Source organism: Corvus moneduloides, chromosome 5 (assembly GCF_009650955.1).
Source record: "Corvus moneduloides isolate bCorMon1 chromosome 5, bCorMon1.pri, whole genome shotgun sequence".
Lineage (NCBI taxonomy): Eukaryota > Metazoa > Chordata > Aves > Passeriformes > Corvidae > Corvus > Corvus moneduloides.
In genome coordinates this window covers 59,191,713-59,211,042 of record NC_045480.1, presented here as the reverse complement: position 1 = coordinate 59,211,042, position 19,330 = coordinate 59,191,713, and the positions used below count along the sequence as shown (strand labels likewise).

The window sequence follows — 19,330 nt, the reverse complement described above, 5'->3', positions numbered from 1 at the left end:
ATTACATGAGTTAAAACTTGAAGAATATAAGGTTTTCAGCTGAAGGAGATCTCTTCCTTAACTTTTATCTTGGTTTGCAGAAAAGTAATGTTTTTTAACTAACATTAATTGGTTTTATACTTTCCTACTTTATCTCTGCGGTTTTTACCATTGTTATGCAAATTTTAACCGTTTGTTTGCTTGCTTGCTTGCTTTTAGCTAGGAAAACTTTGTGTAGTTAAAAATATCTGTTCAAGATATTAGTAAGCATGAAGCAGAATATAGGTGATTTGTCTAAGAAGTAATGGGAATTTAAGCATGCACATATTTATATTATGGTATTATTGTCTTAGCAGCCAACAGTGATCTGACAGCCAGGTACATTCATGCAGACACAACAATCTAATAAAAGCAGTCCAAACATCTGGATCACAGTGCTGCTATACAAGAACATTTCTTAACAATTCACATTATTGCACTTACCCCAATTTCCAGTCCTGTCCACCCTTTTCTCCTGTTTCTTCCCCCGGCTCTGCATTTGTCTTTTATGTACTTGCAGAATCTCATTTTTCCTTTAGAAGTCACCTCCATCTGCTTATATGTCAGAGTGGCCCTTGTGCCACACATCACATAGAGGAATTCTCAAGATGAAGGGCTGTATTCACATCACTACTTCTGTCTCAGCACTGTTTCATGCTTGTCACTGCTCAGCACTCAGCGCCACACTGCCTTGTTTTGTCAATAACCATTTATTTGTTGCTGGAATAGTAGCAACCATTACATCTGACCTCCCTGTTTCATCAATTATGAATAGATTATTGGATGTGAACATCTGCAAAAGCTTGCTGTTGAACTTACCTCCTGGCTGGGATTAGATAAAGTATTAAACTGTTGTTTATTGTCAGGCCAAAACTCTACTGGGAAGCCAGGGAATTCCAGGACTAGCAGATTCCCATCAGCAAGCACCAAAAATTGTTTAGTATTGCCACTGTTTCCCATAAGATCGTAGCCATTTATTATTTACACTTATTACTAGTTGTTATAACATACTTGATAAAAGCTCTTGGCAGGCACAGTGTTTCCAGCTATTGTCACATCTGTCAGGATGGAAAGGATACATAAACTGTTTTTTCCTCTTATATTGCTGTTAAAGGGTAACAGATGAAGCTTCTTCACTCCAGACTGTTAAGCCATGCTTTATTTTGAAGAAATATGTCAACAATGACTGGCTTGGAAAACATTACATTCCTGTCCTAAATATAGATTGCAATAACCTTTACTTCTGCAGTGGAAATCTCAAATTGTACTATAATAGCAAATGAAAATACTTGGATTTGATGTTTGCATCGTTTTTTGCTCTGAAGGACCTGGATGACTTTTAAAAAATTTTTCAAATATGAATAAATAATAAAACCATTTATGAGGTATAGGAAATAAGGAAATTGTTACTTCGTTCCTGCAAAGTTGTTGTGTAAAGAATCAGAATTAATATAATTATTAGTGGCACAGAAGGCCAGAATTAACGACAGTAATGAAGAAATAAAAGTTAACATTTATTCAATCATCTGTATATTTCATCTCTTTTAAACCTTCTGTGCAGCAAAACGAAGCATACAGGGTGAACTCCTGACCTTCTGGAAGCCAACAGAAGTTTGAAATTACTCTGGGGAAAGGAACTTTTTCAATTAGCTACTTGTATTTACATATCACCCATTCAGAATCAAAGCAAAATGTACATGCCCTGAGTATTATACAAAGCAGACAAGACTTGATGCAGGCAAAAAGCCTTAGGCCTGATCTTGATAGACTGTTAAGGAATGAGTGAAATGTTTGTCTTCCCTCCTTTAATCCTTCAAGCAGATGCCGACACAAGTAACCTGAAGTGTCTATTGCTGAGTGTTTGTAGAGCATAAGGGTAAATGCTGCACTTGATAGCCCAGTAGATCAGGGGAGGAGGAGTGTGGATTGGATTCGTTGCCCACAAGGGAGAGTGGGAGCCAAGCAGCACCTCAGTGATAGCCATGTCCTAGCTCTGGAAAGTCTTCAACAAGGGTGTTCCACTTTGACATTTGACTTGGACAGACTTCTGGGTGGATTCCTCTACTTCCCTCGCCTGTCCCTGATCCCCTTGCTCTAAGATGTGTGTTTATGCTATGCATTATCCAAATAAAGTCCCTGGAATAGGAGTTCTGGAACAGACCAGTTTGGCCAATTCCAGACAAATTCTTTCTGTCTCTGTAGGAAGATTGACAGCATTTGTGGATTTCTGGTTATTTATCCAAAACTAGCCCAGTGTAAGTGGATGTGGCTAAGGGCAAGGAGTAACATTCACAGGATTGAGTTGGTGAATTTGAATTGTGAGTAAAAAGGGAGAAGTAACAGTTCAGGCAAATCAGGGAGTGCTGCCTCTTTCCTGGGCATGGCACCCAGTTTCTGTATCCCTGAACTGTGAGCCTGCAGGTGGAATGCTGTGCAGCTTCTACCCTGGATGCTCACTGTGCCTGAGCACATTCAGCATTTAACAAGGTGTGGCCTGCCATTCAGTTGATACTAGTGTATAATATTCCTGGGATCAATGAGCTCTGCTCATTGTGATCAATACACTACATGGACAATACAATCTTCTTTTTGCTGTCCAACCTCTCTCATGCTAGGTTTTGGCAAAAATAAGAATACATCTGGGTTTGTATTATGAAACTTTTCTTTGATCTTACTCAGGATGGCCACAGGTATGTAACCACTCAAATTATGGTAATAAAGGCTGCACTTTTTTGTAATTTTTAAATATGCATTTCTGGGGCAGCTATTGGGCAGAGTTCATTGAACTGCAAAGTGCCGATGCATACCATACTGATGTCTCTTATTTTCACTGGCCTATATCAAAGTGATCCTTTAGCAACCATCAGAACTATGTGGTTTTTTCTGAAAGTGTTTAAGGGCTACTAAGTGGTATGAAGCCAGTAGTCTCACTTGATTGCATTCTGTCTACCAACACCTATTGTTGGTTTCAGAAAAATACTGTCAGATGCTGCGAGCCAGGCTGGGCCTTAGCCTGCCACTGCAGTGCCTGTCAGGAATCATTAGCTACTGATCTCTTTGACTAATGGTCCAGTTGATTGTTTGATTCATGTTCAAGATCTGTAAATGAAGCAGAAGCATCTTTCCTGCTCACCAGCTGTGAAATGGCTAAACACAGCTAGATTTGCAGAAATCAAAATAAATGTATTTCCTATAAAGTTTGGCAACAATATCAAATCTAAAGCTGAGAACAGAACTATGTTTTTGTGGTTTTTAAAGTTACAGTATTATAAATCAACATTATCTCATCATGTGCTTGTCAGAGAAATGTATTTTACCAAAACAGTGAAATGCTGGTAGTAACATTAATCTTGTGTTGAGTTGGATAGATGTTCTTTATTCAACATAAATTCGTACTTTCAATATTTGCTCTTTTGTCCATTATCCCCAGATGTATCAGTGTTCAGCAGAGCCTCTGTGCTTTTGTCTGAGTCCTGTGTATGCTAAGGGGGTGTGTGTGCATGTTTTTATGCACATATAAAAAAATTACAGGTGTGACAACAATAAAAAATAAAGAGTGGGGTTTTGGATAGAGGGGGTTCTTGGGGGAGGAGCTCCTGTATCTGTTTTATATTAATGGAATAACCCCTGGAGGTTCAGCCTGGCGTAATGCTGAGAGAACTGAGAAGTAAATCTGGGCCTGAGATCTCACTAATATTTTTCTTGGAAAATGAGGTAAATATGAAATTCACCTCCAGCTAGAGAATTAGTGTGAGAGCCATACCACAAATAGGCTTTAGTTTGTGGATTTAAGCAGAGCTTAATACTTTATTTTTACACTGTAATTGTAGACACCACAGACTTACAAAGACACAGAGAGAGAGCTGATTTTGTGAATGGATGCTCCCACAGGATCTATCCTGTGGTCTGTTACATGGAAGATAAAGTTGAAGTCCACCTTAAACTTCTACCTTCCCACATTCTGCACGAAGGAGGAAAATTTATTTAAACCCATTGTTCATTTCTGTATTAGACTTTGACTTTCATGTTATTTGGTTTTTTTAAACCAGTGTTTCCACAGACCCAGAGAAGTAGAAAGTTTGAGACAGTCGGTGTGCTCAGTCACATTGATCCAAAAACTAATCTGTGACCAGAATCAGTGTGGTTTTTATAATTGCTGTGTTGTTAAACTTAGGTTACATTTTTTATATAGATTATTAATATAAAAATATTATATATTTTTATATAGTACATTAATCTACTCTGTTCAACCTCATATACAACAATCTTTTCCCACTAGTTGCTAGTAGTATCAAACTGTCTTTGGAACAATACAGAAATTTTATAATGGAGTCTAGTATGATCAAGACAAATCTATTGCAACAGCTTCCTTCCTCAGAATTCTTTGTACAAAGTTAATTCTGAAATAAAAAACAAACAAAACAAAATGTAAAGGAAAAGAAAAAGACATTTTGCCCCTTCAGTAAGTCTAAATCTCTGGAAATTTTGTCTAACCTTTGAGAAGGAAATTTAGCTAAATTTCTATAATACCCGAACTCTCTGGTTTTAATGTACATTACCAGTATAGATTCTTACATATTCCCATTCAATATGTCTTTACACACTGTTGTATGTTTTTATTAACATTTCCTGAACATGAAGAAAATTACTAAGATGACATTTTCAAACACAATATTTGCTATAAAATACTGCAGCAGAAGAATCTTACCTTAATAAGATGGTTTTTCTTTTGTTGTCTGAATTTTTGCCATCCACTAAAACTGCACATTTGTGTAGGAGTTTTCAGCATTAATTATTAATTATTTCACTTCTTCCTTGGATGTCATTTTCCCCTGCACAGAATGTCCAAAATAGGTATATATAAAATACCCATTTCTGGCTATGCTTCTGTCTAAAGGTGAACTTTCATTGGGAGCCTATAAATTTCATTAGATCCAAATGATATGTGTTGCCAATATTTATCCACTTCTCAGAGAGCTGGTAGATGACTGGCACAGCCCTGCCCACTCAATACTCTCTGCCACATATATGTCTTTTCCTATGTGGTATCCACAGGAAGCCAGTTAGATGGACTGGTTGTTCCTATCCCATAAAAATAAACAGGAATATTTGCACACCTATTTGTTGGTTTTAGGCTTTTTACAGATTCTGGCAGGTATCACTGTGTTGATTTGACTTGATTTTCCAGCATGCAAACTTTGTAATATTTTTGTTTTAAATAAATATAAAAAATGTGCTGTAATTGCAAGAGACTGGGTGAAATCCTATAATTCTTTTGTGTTTAACCATCATTTTAGCCTGCCCTATCTGTTTCTCTTCTTCTATCCTGAAATGGTCCTGAAATGTTTCTATCTTGAATGTTGAAGGTCAGGCATACACCATGGGAGAAGAGACCTTTCTTCACTTCTTTCACATAAATGGGTACTGGGAAGTTGTGGCATCCAGGGGCACTACACAGCTCCTTTCCATCAAGCTCTTGTGTCCCTTTCTGTGTCCCTATGTATTACCTGAAGCTGGAGGAGTCATTTAAAATGCAGACATAAAGAGTACATTTTCTATGCTAATTTATCATGATTTCCTCCCTTTCATGTAGATGATTTAATTAATGTTATTTCCTCATTATTTAGAATGAAATATCTGATTTGTATAGAGTAGTAGTAACCTGGGACCAAAATGAGCACTTTTCATCAATATGAATGAGTGGCTTTATTCATTTACTTCCTTCTTTCTTGCAGCTGTTGCAGTGATGCAGTGAACCAACTTTTTACTTCAGTTATGCTATGTATGATTGTTCCTTGGACTTACCTCTATTTTTTAGGCTTTGTGATATCTTTAATAGAAAAATAAAATGTATAGTAGCCAAAGCCTTAGGTTCCTAAGTAACCTTTCTGTGCTAGACAGTAATGACTACAGGCCCTATGTCCAAGTTTAATATTGTAGAGGCCAGTGTAAAGTAGGAGTGATTTCAGTCCAGCACATAATATTTTTGACACCTCCTGACACTCTAAAAGCAGGTTTTCTAATATGGACACAATGATTACAACAAATGCTGTAGGTCTCCTGAGTTAAATGCAATAATAAGAATTACTTCTTGGACACCTGTCTGTGTTCCTGCTACCATCCTGGATTATTAGAAGGATGTACTGCAGGCATTGACAACATCGAGTATGTATTCACTTTAGGGAGAGTTCTGAACTGATGTGACAACTTCCTAACTGAGGTGCCCTTGTACTCTTTCTGTCACACCTAATGCATTGATAAATCAATTGGCAATGACCTGCAAGGATAGGATGCAACATTAGAACAGAGCTGATAAGAAAGTACTTGAAGGATGATGAATAGGGCAGTGCACATTAATAAATGCCATTTTTTGTGCATACAGAGTTTATGTAGCCAAAAATTACCATCCATGTCCGGGGTTACTGCTGCATGTAGTAAAACTCTTTCAAGAACCAGGACATCTGAGTGGTGGAAACAGCAATACAAATGGTGACACCCACAGCATTAGCACACACAGGTTGTCTTCTTCTGAACCATGCACTTTGCCAGGGACAGGGGATGCACTCTTAATAGAAAATGTCCAATCTTTTACCTCAGTATAAATAGGCATCCTGGGGCATGCAGGATACTGTCATATGTCCCTGGGCATCTCCCATCCCCCTTCAGAGCTGGTAAATGACATTCACTACTGCTTTCTTGGAAATGTGCAAAAAGGATTTCCATAGAGGGTCTTTGGAGATTTCCTGTTTTCTCATGTGTGTAATAGATTGGGTCAAGCAACAAAGAGGAGGGATGAAAGAATAAGATTTAATTTTATATGCACTCTCCTGTCATCGCCATTGAAAAAAAAAAATGGATGAAAAGAGAAATTCTGCAATACAGGTGATGTCAGTGTTAAATTAAATTAAGATCATATGTTTTTATGCAGCAGCTGTAAGCCTTTAGTTATGGGAGGGTTCGTAATAGTAGAGTAGATTCCAAGCTAATGTTAACAAACTGCTTGTGTATGAATAATCAGAAAAATACCAGCATTATCTACAGGACTTTAAGATAACATAGATTAAATGTATAACCTGTAATTTATTCAATTTTGGGGCATCTGGGTTGTACTAAGATAAATTGTGACAGGTTAAAGAAAGAAAGATAATATTGAGTTGTACTTCAGCATATCATTCTAAAACACTATGAATGCAAAGGATACCATCTAAAGTTATTGATTATCAGAAACTCATAAAAGCACAGGCTCTTAAAATCTTTTAAATTATGGATAAGGAAATTTATACTGCAAATCAGGGAGTACCTCTTTGGTTTTTGCAAATTGCCAAAATACAGAGATATAATTGCAAGTTACATCTTTTTGATTTGTAATTATTTTGTAGTTTCAAACAACTCTAAATAATTACCAAAGCCCTAGTCCCATTATGGCTCATTAGAGAACAGTTGTAGAAGTGGGAAAGCTTTAATTTTGTCTTCTGTGTGGACAGAGAGATTGGGAGAGGAATAAAAAGTGGAAATTCCTTTTGGGATATTTACCGGTTTTATCTTCCTGCTTCACAGATTTTGAAGACCTCTGTAGAAATCTTCACAAGCCTTTGTGATTCTGGTGGCCTGGGCAGAGCATATGCAGCTGTAGCCAAGATCCTGGCAAGGTAGGTTAGCACATCCTTGTCTGTCAGTGGAGATTCACTCAGCTGTGAAAGACTTAAATTGTTAGAGGTCTGTCGCTTCCCATTACTGACTGCTTAAATTTTAAGCAGTGCCCTTCTTGCAGTAAGTGACCCTTTCATTGGAAGTTATTTTAAACTGTTACACGTTTTTTAAAGTGTATGGTCCCAGTTTTTCTTTACCTGTAAACTATAATATGTCCTTTTTCTTCCACATTTTGAGGGCTTTTTAAGTTGTTGGGGTTTTTTTTGTTTGTTTGTTTGAGAGGGGGACCTTACCTTACCGGAAAATAGAAATGCAGGCCTATTTTCCAGGTTTAAAAAAGAGAGAAAACCTGGAAGAATGTAGCAGGCTTCACTAGGTGTCTCAGTGTAATATTTTCTGAACGTTAAGCTTCCATTTATTACACTCACTTCTGTGGAGACATTTCTGGTTTGTGCATGTGTAACTAGGTACAAATTTGTTGCAAATATGATGTTTGTGTTTGATATTTTTGTTTCAGCATCTTCCTCCAGGTGAATTCGTTCAGATACAAATAATTTTGACATAAATTAGTCTAATGAAATTATCGTATGAGGTAGGGAAAAAAGAGATTAAAGTGAAGATTGCAGCTTATTCTTGATTTATCCTATGTTTGAAGACCTCAGTGCATATGATGCATGATAGAGCTTGGCAATTGTTTATGGAGAGGGACTTGTCACCAGGCTTATTTCAGTGTGCAGAGCAAATTCTCCTCTTTGAGTCAGATCCCTTGTCTCTTGGCCTTATCAGAGCACATAGGGATCAGCCACAACCACAGTCCTCTTCTGATGCATAATTCATGTCTACGTGTACTCTGAGCATCCTAAGTAAGGACGTGGGATAAGATATTTAAAAAGACACAGAACAGATGAAGAATACCAGGTCCCAGTCTTAAAACTCTCTTAAGCCTAACCAAGAAAGATTTGGTAGCTAAAACACCAGCTGTTACAATGAGTGGTTCCGCAATGAGTAAAAAGTTTTCTGAGCTCTCAGTAGCATTCATGAGCTCCTTGTATTCACAAAAAGCAGAAGTCTGGGTAGAGGCTGGGTTAAGATAGTCAAGAGAACATCCCTGGTAAACCATGTATATTAATTTCCTTTCTGTGATTTAGGCATTCTGGAATGAGGGCACATATATTTATTTACTCAAAAGTTGCAGATTTTGAGATCTTTCTGAAGTCAATTTGCTAAACCCTTCATCTGAAAGACCATGCCAATGCAATTCTTTTCTTAAAAGCAGACCTAAGGAAGGAGTGGCTAGTGATTTTCTTCTGCATCAAATCTGTACTCCACACCTTCTGGGAGCAGTCTTCAGCTATCCAGGAATTCACAGTCCCACTGCTTTCCAGTTGTTGCAGTTTGAAAAAGAAGGAAAACAGTAGTGAGGAGCAGTGGGAGCAGATACTAAGAGCAGTAAAACTCCCCAGTTTAGTATTTAAGGCATTCTCATAGAAGGGGAACATTCTGATTGATTCAGGTGAAGGAGGAATTCAGTCTCATATACAGGATCAGGGATTTAATCTATTCAATGGTGAAGACCCCACCATAAACCCTTTCTTTGGAAAATGGCTGTTGCAGTACTTTTTATAAAAACCATCTGCTAGTTATGCCATGAGAGCATTTACCAAATTAAACACCTTACATATGTATCTGCTTTGAAGAGCTTTGGGTATGTGATAGGCATTTACTGGTCAACCCTGTAAAATATCATGATGGTTCTCAGCAACTTTCAGTTGTTTGAGAAACTTGTATGTAGAAAAGTCTGGACACCTATGAATCATAGAATGATAGAATCATAAAATCGTTTGGGTTGGAAGGGATATTTACATGTCAGCTAATCCACCCCCCTGCAGTGAGTAGGGACATCATCAACTGGGTCAGTTTACTTAAAGCCTCATCTTGGCTGGCCTTGAATGTTTCCAGGGATGGGGCATCCACCACCTCTGTGGGTACCTTGTTCCAGTGTTTTACCACTCTCATTGTAAAACATTTCTTCCGTACATCTCGTCTAAATCGACCCTCCTTCAGTTTAGAACCTTTGCCCCTTGTCCTGTTGCAGCAGGTCCTGCTCAACAATTTGTCCTTTATTATAAGCTCACTTCAGATACTGTAAGGTCTCCCTGGAGACTTTTTCAGGCTGAACAACCCCAGCTCTCTCAGCCTGTCTTCATAGGAGAGGTGCTCCAGTCCTCTGAGCATCTTAGTGGCCTCCTCTGCGCCCACTCCAACAGGTCCATATCCATCCTGTGCTGAGGATGCCAGAGCTGGACACAGAACATATTGGATAAATGCACCAATAATTACTGCTGGTGACAGAATCCCTGTATTCAGTTTGTTCTGTTTTCCTTTACTTGTATTTTTATATGATTTAGGCTAGATTTGTGTAAATAATTTTAAATTTGAGGGGTAACATCTTCACATGAAGAAAACTTCTTCCCAAAAAAAAAGCATTACAACCATAATGTCTGTGAGAATTTGCACTGAATTCCTTGTGACAGGTTGGAGAAAGTACCTGAGCCCTCCTGAATCGCTCAGAAGGGCTTTGGAATATTTTGTGAAATCTTTGCTGCAGATGTTTCCAGAGCCCATGGGAAACTGAAAATCTTTATCATGTGCATTTAGGCATGTCATTTTCCAGGGGAAAGAATCTGACATAATAGCATCATGTTCTTGACTTATTCTGCCAGTGTCCACCATGGTAATGACTTCTTGTGGACACATGATTTATACATCCAATTCCATCACATGAGCAATCCTATAAAAGGTGCATATTTTCATAAAAGTCTAATAGGGGTAAAAATCTCATAGGGCATTTTAGCATGAAACTGGAAAATGAGTTGCTGTAGATGTGTAATCTCTTCTGCTGAAGTCATCATAACTGTTCTGTGGGATCATGAATGACTATATCTTTTGGAAATTGCATTTTATGCATTTAGGAAGGTGATGTCTAAGGAGATAGAAAGTATATGGCTGTATAAAATAACATGTAGATTTTTGAAGGAACTATAAAATATTAGCCCTTTGAGTAGGAAAGACCTGTTTATCATGTTACCAGGTCTTGTGCAGGATAAGGTGCTTCAGTAATCCTTCTAGCATACTTAAAGTATCTCAAGCTGTAGTGCTTTTAAAAGTACTTCCTTTGAAAAATTGTTAAACTGTACCAACCAATCGCTATCTGGCATAAGTGAAGTTCTAACAGTGAGAAATACCTTTCTGATATGTATCAAATTGATTCCTGTTTTCCTCAAACAGGTTATATGTTGTAGCAATTTGCGTACTTTCTATATGTGGAGCATAGGTTTTGATATGAAAAATAAAAAATGGCCAAAAATACATCAAAACATTTCTATTAATTCATGAAATTAAGAAAACCTTTTTACATTTTCTCCTGTCACTGATTCCATTTGCTTTATTACTTTCAGCCTCTAGCCCACAAACTTGGTGGCACAATCAACAAACCCCTTAGTGGCTGTTTCATCTCTGCTCTATTTGATTTCTCCACTCTGAGTAAATGATTAAGTTTTCATGCATTGGTTCAACCAAAATCTATGTTCACTCAACCACATCCTTTATTGATTACTTCTACTGCAAACAGTAGGCCAAGTGTGATATACATAATTGGACAGTTGTCAGGGGATGTGGGTGTTAACAGTCCTGTTTTCCCAATTGGAAACTGGAATCACCTTGATACACAAATATTCTGCACTGTTTCATTCTCATTCCTTGGACCAAGGAGTCCTTTTCCTCAGAATATATGTTTTTAACTCTCAAAGGTCTGGTTGAATGGATTTAATGATTATACCATATTATATGCTCTTCAAGTTGCACCTGTGCACTGCATATAGAAAACTAGAAAAACTGGAATTAATATTTGTCTAACACTTTAACCTTGTCCTTTAACTTATATAAATCATATGCTGTATTTCTGTAGGGAAACATTTGATTTTCTTTTCTTAGGAAAAAAAATAGGTTAAAAAAATATGTATTTCTAATTCTAAAATTTAGAAGCCTTTTGACATTTGGCAAATATTTACAGTCTGGTATGTTTCATATTCTCATAGTAAAAAAATATTTACATTAGGAAAGTTTAGTAAATCCAAGTCTGCTAATTGACCACTAAGCTTTACAGTGGCATATACTTGAACATTTCAAGAATGTTAGTTTGCAGTGATTTAGCATCCTTTTGCAGCAATCTTGCCTTCTCATCACATACAGATAATCACTGCAATATTGTCAATTTGCAGCTAAGCTTTGCTGTGTTTCCTGTTTCATGGCAGGCTGTTATAATTACTCCAATAGCATGAAGCAGGGAAGTGCAGAGTTCTGCCAGATTTTGAAAGCACATATCCCTAATATATTTTGTAATAAAAACTGTAATGTAAGTAAATGCCAGGCCGTCATTTGTTGCAGGAATATAACTTGAAGGTGGCTTAAGATGGTGAGAAAATAAATCACAATACTTTATCACTTACAGAAACTCCTATTTCTGTGAAATCCTTAATTAAGACTGGATTTTCTGTCTTGCTTCGTGCCTTGACATTTAGCACGCTATGCTCCTACATTAGTGACTCAAGTTCATGGCTAATATTGAGGTCAGCTGGAGTAACACTCTGGCCTTAAAGGAAAAAAGCGCATGGTACCTTATTCACAAGCAAGCTCAGACGTCTGTCTTATATCTTGCAGTCACGCTGCTGAGATCTTATATTGTTAATATGACTGGCTTTATTAAAAAAAAAAAAAAAGGCAAATCTGCAAATTTTATTGTCAAAGTACATTAGCCAATTTTCAAGTTAGATACAGCTGTGACCTCAGGTTGCTCTGAGTACTGGGATTTGGGGGTGGCACCTGCAATCCACAGTTTATAGGTTTGCCTGTGTGACCCTGGCCACCTTTGATCCACCCAGCCAAAGGGCAGTATTGTGTTCTAGGGAAAGGCTGTCCCCCCAAGAACTGAGATACAGCACTTTTATGGAGCTGCTGCTGCACCACCAGACTCTAGAGCATGAAATGGCAGCTCTGAATGACAGAAAGCTTTACTGAAAAAACAGCCTTCATACCTCCTTCCCCTATTTTGTCAGGATGTGAGGTCCAGCTGAATTGAAAATATTATCAGCAACTCAGTAGAAAAAAAATTTAAAAACGGAAGGTCTAAAACCCCTGTTAAATCATCCACCTGTATTTTCATTCTTGGCCTCTAAATATGGCACAATATTCTGAAAAAAATTTTGTTCTATTTTGCCGAAAGGATCCAGTTTTGCCCTCAGACATTGTGTGTGGAGTAGTCTCATTGGGCTCAGCACAGGGAGTGCTAGAGGCCATTTGGAAATAAAATCCAGTCATGGATGAGTCACCACAAAGTAAAGTTACTTCAGAACAAGGGGGCAGATCCTCAGCATTTGAAGAAGCTGAATATTTGAGTAAATGTTCAATTTTGTCCCTGTCCTTTGCTTCAGTCAGGGAAAATCAGATGAAGCTGTGACATACTTGGGAGAGTTTATGAAGGATGCTGAGAGCACTCATCTTAGCCAAAGCCTGGTGGATGCAAACGTCTTACTTGGAAAAGTTCACAATGAAAGAGTAAGTACTGTTTGTAGTAATGATCTCAAACAACTTGCTTTACTTCTTGGTAAAGTCTGGTCTTGTGTATGAGATGACGCAGGAGGATTTGATCCCAGTGTTGCATCTTGTAGGAGTTACCAAAGGAGAAGTCACTGTGACTAAATGAAATGTTCCTTAATTTTCTGGGAAAGGGGGGAGATTCACATTATATTTAACACACAGAGCTTTGTTCTAAAATAGATGAATAACAACCTCCAAATTCATATCAGGACCAACTTTCCACGTTGTGAAAAATCCGAATTACCATTAGGGCCATATATGCCCATAAAGAGTCATTGGTTAATGCAAATGAAATTTTATTGCACTATCCGTGAACATATACTGCATTGCATGCTAATGAGCTGTTTATAATCTTAGCTCCATTTCTTCTCTACACTCTCTCAGCCAAATTTATGAAATGGGTTCTAGCAGCAAGTAGTTTGTCAAAGGTCTGTTAGTAGTGGAAGGACTTTCTTTTCTGTCACCACTCTCACTGCAGTAGCACTTGGGTTTTGAAATCAAAAGGGTTAGAGACATTGCTGCAAAAGTGAAAGATTCTTGCTGAGTCCTTTAACACCTATTTTAGAGCTGAAATGCTACATGAAATTATTTAGATACAGTAAGTAATAAAAAGAATCTGTTCTGTATGCTGGATAATGTGGAACTTAGGAAAAACTTTCACTGTGAATAAAATAAAAATGGAAATACCCTATCTATCTTCTGCTGCCTATTTTTTTGTCATAAGTTCCGTGTGTAATGTATTGAACAGAGTACTTTCCCCTTTTCACTTACACTACCCCTAAGTGCCCTTTTATTTTTCTGGGTTCCTCTTACAGAGAACTCCCACTACCAAAATTGCTGTCCTGTTTGTGCTGGTTTTATTTCATAAGCAGTAGAAAATATTTTTATTCTCTAATCTCTAAATTAGCCTGAGAGTTTTCTGTTTACATGTGTTGTTAGCATAAATGCTGAATTTCCCATTGAAAACTAAGTTTTTGAGTCTTTGACAACTTGATGAAGTAACTGTAAAATGGATCTGAAACTTAGCAGAAAGCAGGGTGATATGACACTGTGCCAAATTATTCTTCTCCAAATCTGAAAAATAATTAATAAATTCTATTTAACTACTTCTGTATTTCATTCCTTCTGCCACCATTGCTAATAATCAATTCAATAGAACTGGTATTTTAAGAATTAATCTCTATTTGATTATTCTTTAAATTCTCTTTCTCAGTTCAGAATTTTCTGCCTTGAGCTGGGGCAGTGGTATAGAAGGGAAGAAGTGCAGTAACTTAATCTTATTAATTATATTAAATACTTAGTTTAAACATAAATAAAAAATTCTTGATGTCTGCAATTCCCTATTTTCTATACCATTTTTTTCTGCAAGGTCAGCAGTGTTTACCAAAACTGAGTGGAAATTAACATTTCCTCTTTTGCATCACTGCTTGCTGGTGTCAGCTGTCATCACCAGTATTCTCTAAGTTAAGTCTTTATTAGGGTCCTTTTATTCAACTCTGTACATCCCCCAGTGATAAAATTTGCAGTAGTACTGTCCATCAAATTAAAGATATCTTTATTTATATCCAGATCTATCCTTGGGGACCTTTAGTAAACCAGGGAGATAACTCTTCCTGTTCTTCCAAATGCAAGTCACTTTGACCAAATTCACTTTTCTCTGTCCATACTGCTGCTGTATCTTTACAGTTCTCTCATCTCACTATTCCTCACCAGCACTCTTTCTTTAATTCTGTACACTCAGTTTGCTTTCTAGTCATGGTTGTTTTACCCAGATGTTTCTTGTTTCCTAAAACGCCTGGCTTTGTGTTATGTAGGAGTATTAGGTCTCATTTTCCCCAGTTTGTTAAGCAGGTTGCTTACTTAATATGTACACTCTGAAGTTAGCATGACACGCTCTGTCATTTCTCATTTCAATTTTTTCAAGTTTCTTAGTCTGATTTGCTGCATTCCTCTCACTAATTGCATCACTTAACCTGCTATAGTTCCCATGAGTATGGTAGGTAGGTGTTTCTGCTTTTTATTATATTACAGCTTATCATTCTTTATTCACTGCTGTGTCCTCATAGGCCTAATTCTGCTCTTCTGCTGTATTAAACAAAGCTGAAAGACTACTGGAATTTCTATAACTCTTTTTTTCCTTTTTTAATTATAAGAACATTTTAGCAGTTATAGGAATTTTCATCCTAAAAAGTGGTTTCAAGTGAAACAGGTACCAGTTGGAGTGTCTCCTCCCAGTCTCTATGCAGAAGGGAATTTCAATCTTATTAAATCAAGATGAGAGTGAAAGGATAAGACAGCTCTAAAAATGTTTTCAGTCAGGAAGTTTCTGCCATCAAGGCAGCAGAATTCCACACCAGTGGTAGGATAAAGAGATCAATGATTTGAGTTTTCTATTCAGCAACAGTTGGGTTACATTTCTCCTACTGTTTCTCTTTTTGTGGTTAGGAGTACCCCTGGGTTTTGGTTATCCCTTTCTTCCCCCATAAATGAGTAAGTTTTAATTTCTGGGTTTTTCTGTGCTTTAAGTCTATCACTTCATTATCCTCTTTCTTTCCAGTTTTAGGATTTATTCTTTAGAATTTAGTACCACCATAAATTAGGACCTTTCCTCCCACAGATATATTGAATGCCATGGAAGAATAGGAGTAATTTCTAATGGCCTGGCTGCAATCTTTATTAATAGTTAGCATTGATATACTTGGATTTGTGTGTTCAAAATTCTACAGAGATAACCAAAAAACCATTCAATTCCTGAGAAAAACATGAGCAGTGTTATCTGGATTTTAGAGGTTAGAAAACAGCAAGGGAAAGTGATTTGCTTAATGTCCTGCCATGAGTCATTCTGTGGGCTGCCACATCTCTGAGGCATCAGAGGAGCAGGCTCTAATGTTAAGGTAAAATACAGGTGACTACAAATAGTTTTTAATTATTTTTTTTCTCTCCTTTACCAGGGGAACTATAATGAAGCTCTCGAATATTTCAGTCAGGCCTCTGAGGCAGCGAAAGCTTTAAGCAATTTGCCCTTGGTGGCTGAAGCAGAGAGTTACTGTGGCATCGCGAGGGCTCACCAGCTGATGGTGGCGTTTAACAGCCACGTAGCCTCGGCAGCAGCAGATCCCCGCAGCCTGCAGTGCCTGCTGGCATGGAAGCAGAGCAGAAGTGACGCGTGCGCTGACCCTCTCACAGGCGGTAAGGCAGTGCTTATGAAACACACCAGTGCTGGATTGTCCTCAACACTTAAGTCATTTTTCTTACAGAGTTTTATTAAATTATTTCCTGGGTTTAATCCTTGTACAGAATGGAGGTTAGGCTTACTCCTCAGTGCGCTTGTTTTAGAGGCTGAATTTAACAAGTTAAAATACAATATAACAGGTAGAAATGGATGGTAGTAGTTGCTCTGGATGGTAACTTACATTTTTTCAGTGCTGCTTGCCAAAACATCACATTTACATGTTTTAGTCAAACTATAATTGTTTTAATCTTTAAAGAAAATAACAATAATCTTCATTTGCAGTACATTTTTCAAGTGCATCCAAAAATACAATCTCTTATACTAAAAGCGAGAAGCAATTTCTGCTTGGCATAGTTCTGAATCCAGAAGAACACACTGCTTTATTTTTTGTATCCTTGTGCTTGGCGTTAGAGAGAAAAGGAAAAAATAAAGCCAAGTCTGGTTTCTTTACTATGTTTCCTTATCTCAGAAAGAGCAGAGGAGGACTTTGTGTGGAGTAGACCTCTTTCTTCATGGGTTAAATCTTCTTTGCTCTTTTTCCCTTGTACAATACATTGATACAAGACAAACTGAATTATGCATTATCTCCAAGTACTGATAGTAGTAAACTGCATTGTACTGAGGAAGGGGGAGGTATAAGTCTACTCTACCTTAAAACTTCCTCCTCTGCATTCCTGTGAAGAGTGTGAATCTGGAGTACAGTGGAAATAAACGAGAGCTGGGGCGGTCACAATATGGAGCTTCTGTTACCATGTTATTCCCTCAGTAATCCTACTCCCAAAGACAAAGAACTGCCAGGCTGCTGTTTTCTTGTGTATCTCACCCTTTCATAGAAGTGGAAAATTAAGTAAAACTTCAGTGGTGAATTTTGTATATAAAATAAGTGGCAATTGAAGATATTAGCAATTTAACAGGAGTCAGGATACAAGAGGCAACACTGGAGCTACTGAGAGTTATGGAACATGGGCATTCATTTGCAGGCTGAAGAGATAAATTAGATAGCATTCTGTTGAAAGTTCTAGTGATGGTAGCACTTTTTCAATGGCTGTATTTGTGATTTGTGTCTCAATAAGTGAACATTTAGCACACTAAGAGATTTTGTTGACTGTCCGAGTTATTTGGATGCATGTCTCCTGTCTAGACCTGTAGTGCAAATGCCGAGAATTCCAACAGAGATGGTCAAAAAAAGAATCCATAAAGAATTTTATATCTGTTTATATCTGTAGCTGATACAAATAGGAGGCAAACAAAAATCAACAATGGCAACAGCAAAAAAACCACAGGAACCTCAAAGACATGGAATGAACTTTGTATCTCCAATATGAATTTGAGCTCTTGCACCTTAAGGGGTTTTCTGTTATATATCGCTTTTTCCAGTCAGTTGTGAAACTCATTTATATCCTGAAATTATATGTGCCCCTTTAAGCTCGAGATTCCTGCTCCTCTTTAACTGTACTTCAGGGATAAACAGACTATGATTAGAAAAGCCCTTTATGTCCTGGCAAGCGTGGTACCACAAACAAGTTTTGCCTGCTGAGATTCTCTTCCTTCTGTATTTCTGCCTAGTTTACCCTCTGTTGCTTCCAGTATTGCAGTTTTCATTTCAGTTCCACTTCACTCCAGGAACCCTGTGGCTACTGCATATTTAGCAGCTCTTCCAGTTCAATATCATTCTTCTCATTAGTGCTCCAAGCTTACTCTCATGATACCCAGATTACATCCAGGAAAACATAGTGTCACACTGTCAGCACAATCTGTAACATTCCTCATGTTTCGTGTGCCAAATCTCTCGTTAGTACTGGCATTACATTTTTAATATCTTTGTCTGGCAAAACATGACCTGGCACCAGTTCAAGATTAGGATTTGCTGGCTTTGAGTTTCAGGTACAGCCTTTTTTCTACCTTCCAGTAGAATGTCTGTGCATCCTATGATGAACTCATCACTTAGGAAATTCCTGCTGTGATAATAGAGCAGTATTTCTAGCTCTTTCAAACAGCTCAGTGTTGATAATCTACTAGATTTTTCTCAGTCTTTTTGAGGATAGAACAGAGAAAGACAAGATACAATGGTAGTTCTTAATCCACAGGGAAATTTAATGGAAGGGAGAAGAAAGGTAGTAAGTTTTTATTTATAACTGTTCTGACTGAAAAATTTTTCTGTGTCAAAAAAATAAGAGTAGTTTCTGTAGTCTTAGGCAAAAGAAATACTTAAGCTAGTGGGGAAACAATTACATTTAAATTCAAGTACTGCCATATTACCTTATGTCTTTCAACCAAGACTTATTTTCTGAATCAATCATTTCAATAACCGGGCAGGAAGAACCATTAATTACTCAATTTACCTCAACATTTATTAATAAAATAGACGTTTTGACCAGAGTTGTCATGGACAAAAGGGATGGGATTGTCAGAAAACAATGTTTAAAAATGCAAAGGAGAATGTGTTTCTATCTGCTGCCTTTGACTCAGTCACCTGACTTCACTTACAAGAGAGTTATTTATATCATAGTGAGATGCCACTGCAACAACAAATATGTTTTTATTGTTCTTTTTATGTTTAGTAAAATGTATAAAAAACATTATCAGCAGAATCAGTAGGCAAAGGATTGTGACTCCACATAAAATCCTAAAAAGGAGCCCACAGCCTAACACTGTCTGATGAGAAAACATTTCACAGGTCTTTCAATAAATAATCACCTGACTTGCTGCCTTCTAGAGGAAAGAAGAATAATTAAAGGCGCTGAAGGCAGGAAATTTTTGAATCAGATTTTGCAT

The 19,330-nt window shown here is 37.4% G+C and overlaps 1 protein-coding gene across 2 annotated transcripts in view; it reads left to right on the top strand.

Moving 5' to 3' along the window:
* The window catches only part of TTC29 (tetratricopeptide repeat domain 29), a 117,704-nt gene that overhangs the window by 56,215 nt on the left and 42,159 nt on the right, over positions 1-19,330 (top strand). For both annotated transcript variants that reach the window (XM_032110315.1, XM_032110314.1), the window contains 3 exons: positions 7,576-7,667; positions 13,158-13,281; positions 16,275-16,512. In XM_032110315.1, the coding sequence (XP_031966206.1) occupies positions 7,576-7,667; positions 13,158-13,281; positions 16,275-16,512 (454 nt within the window). The remainder of the gene's footprint in view (positions 1-7,575; positions 7,668-13,157; positions 13,282-16,274; positions 16,513-19,330) is intronic.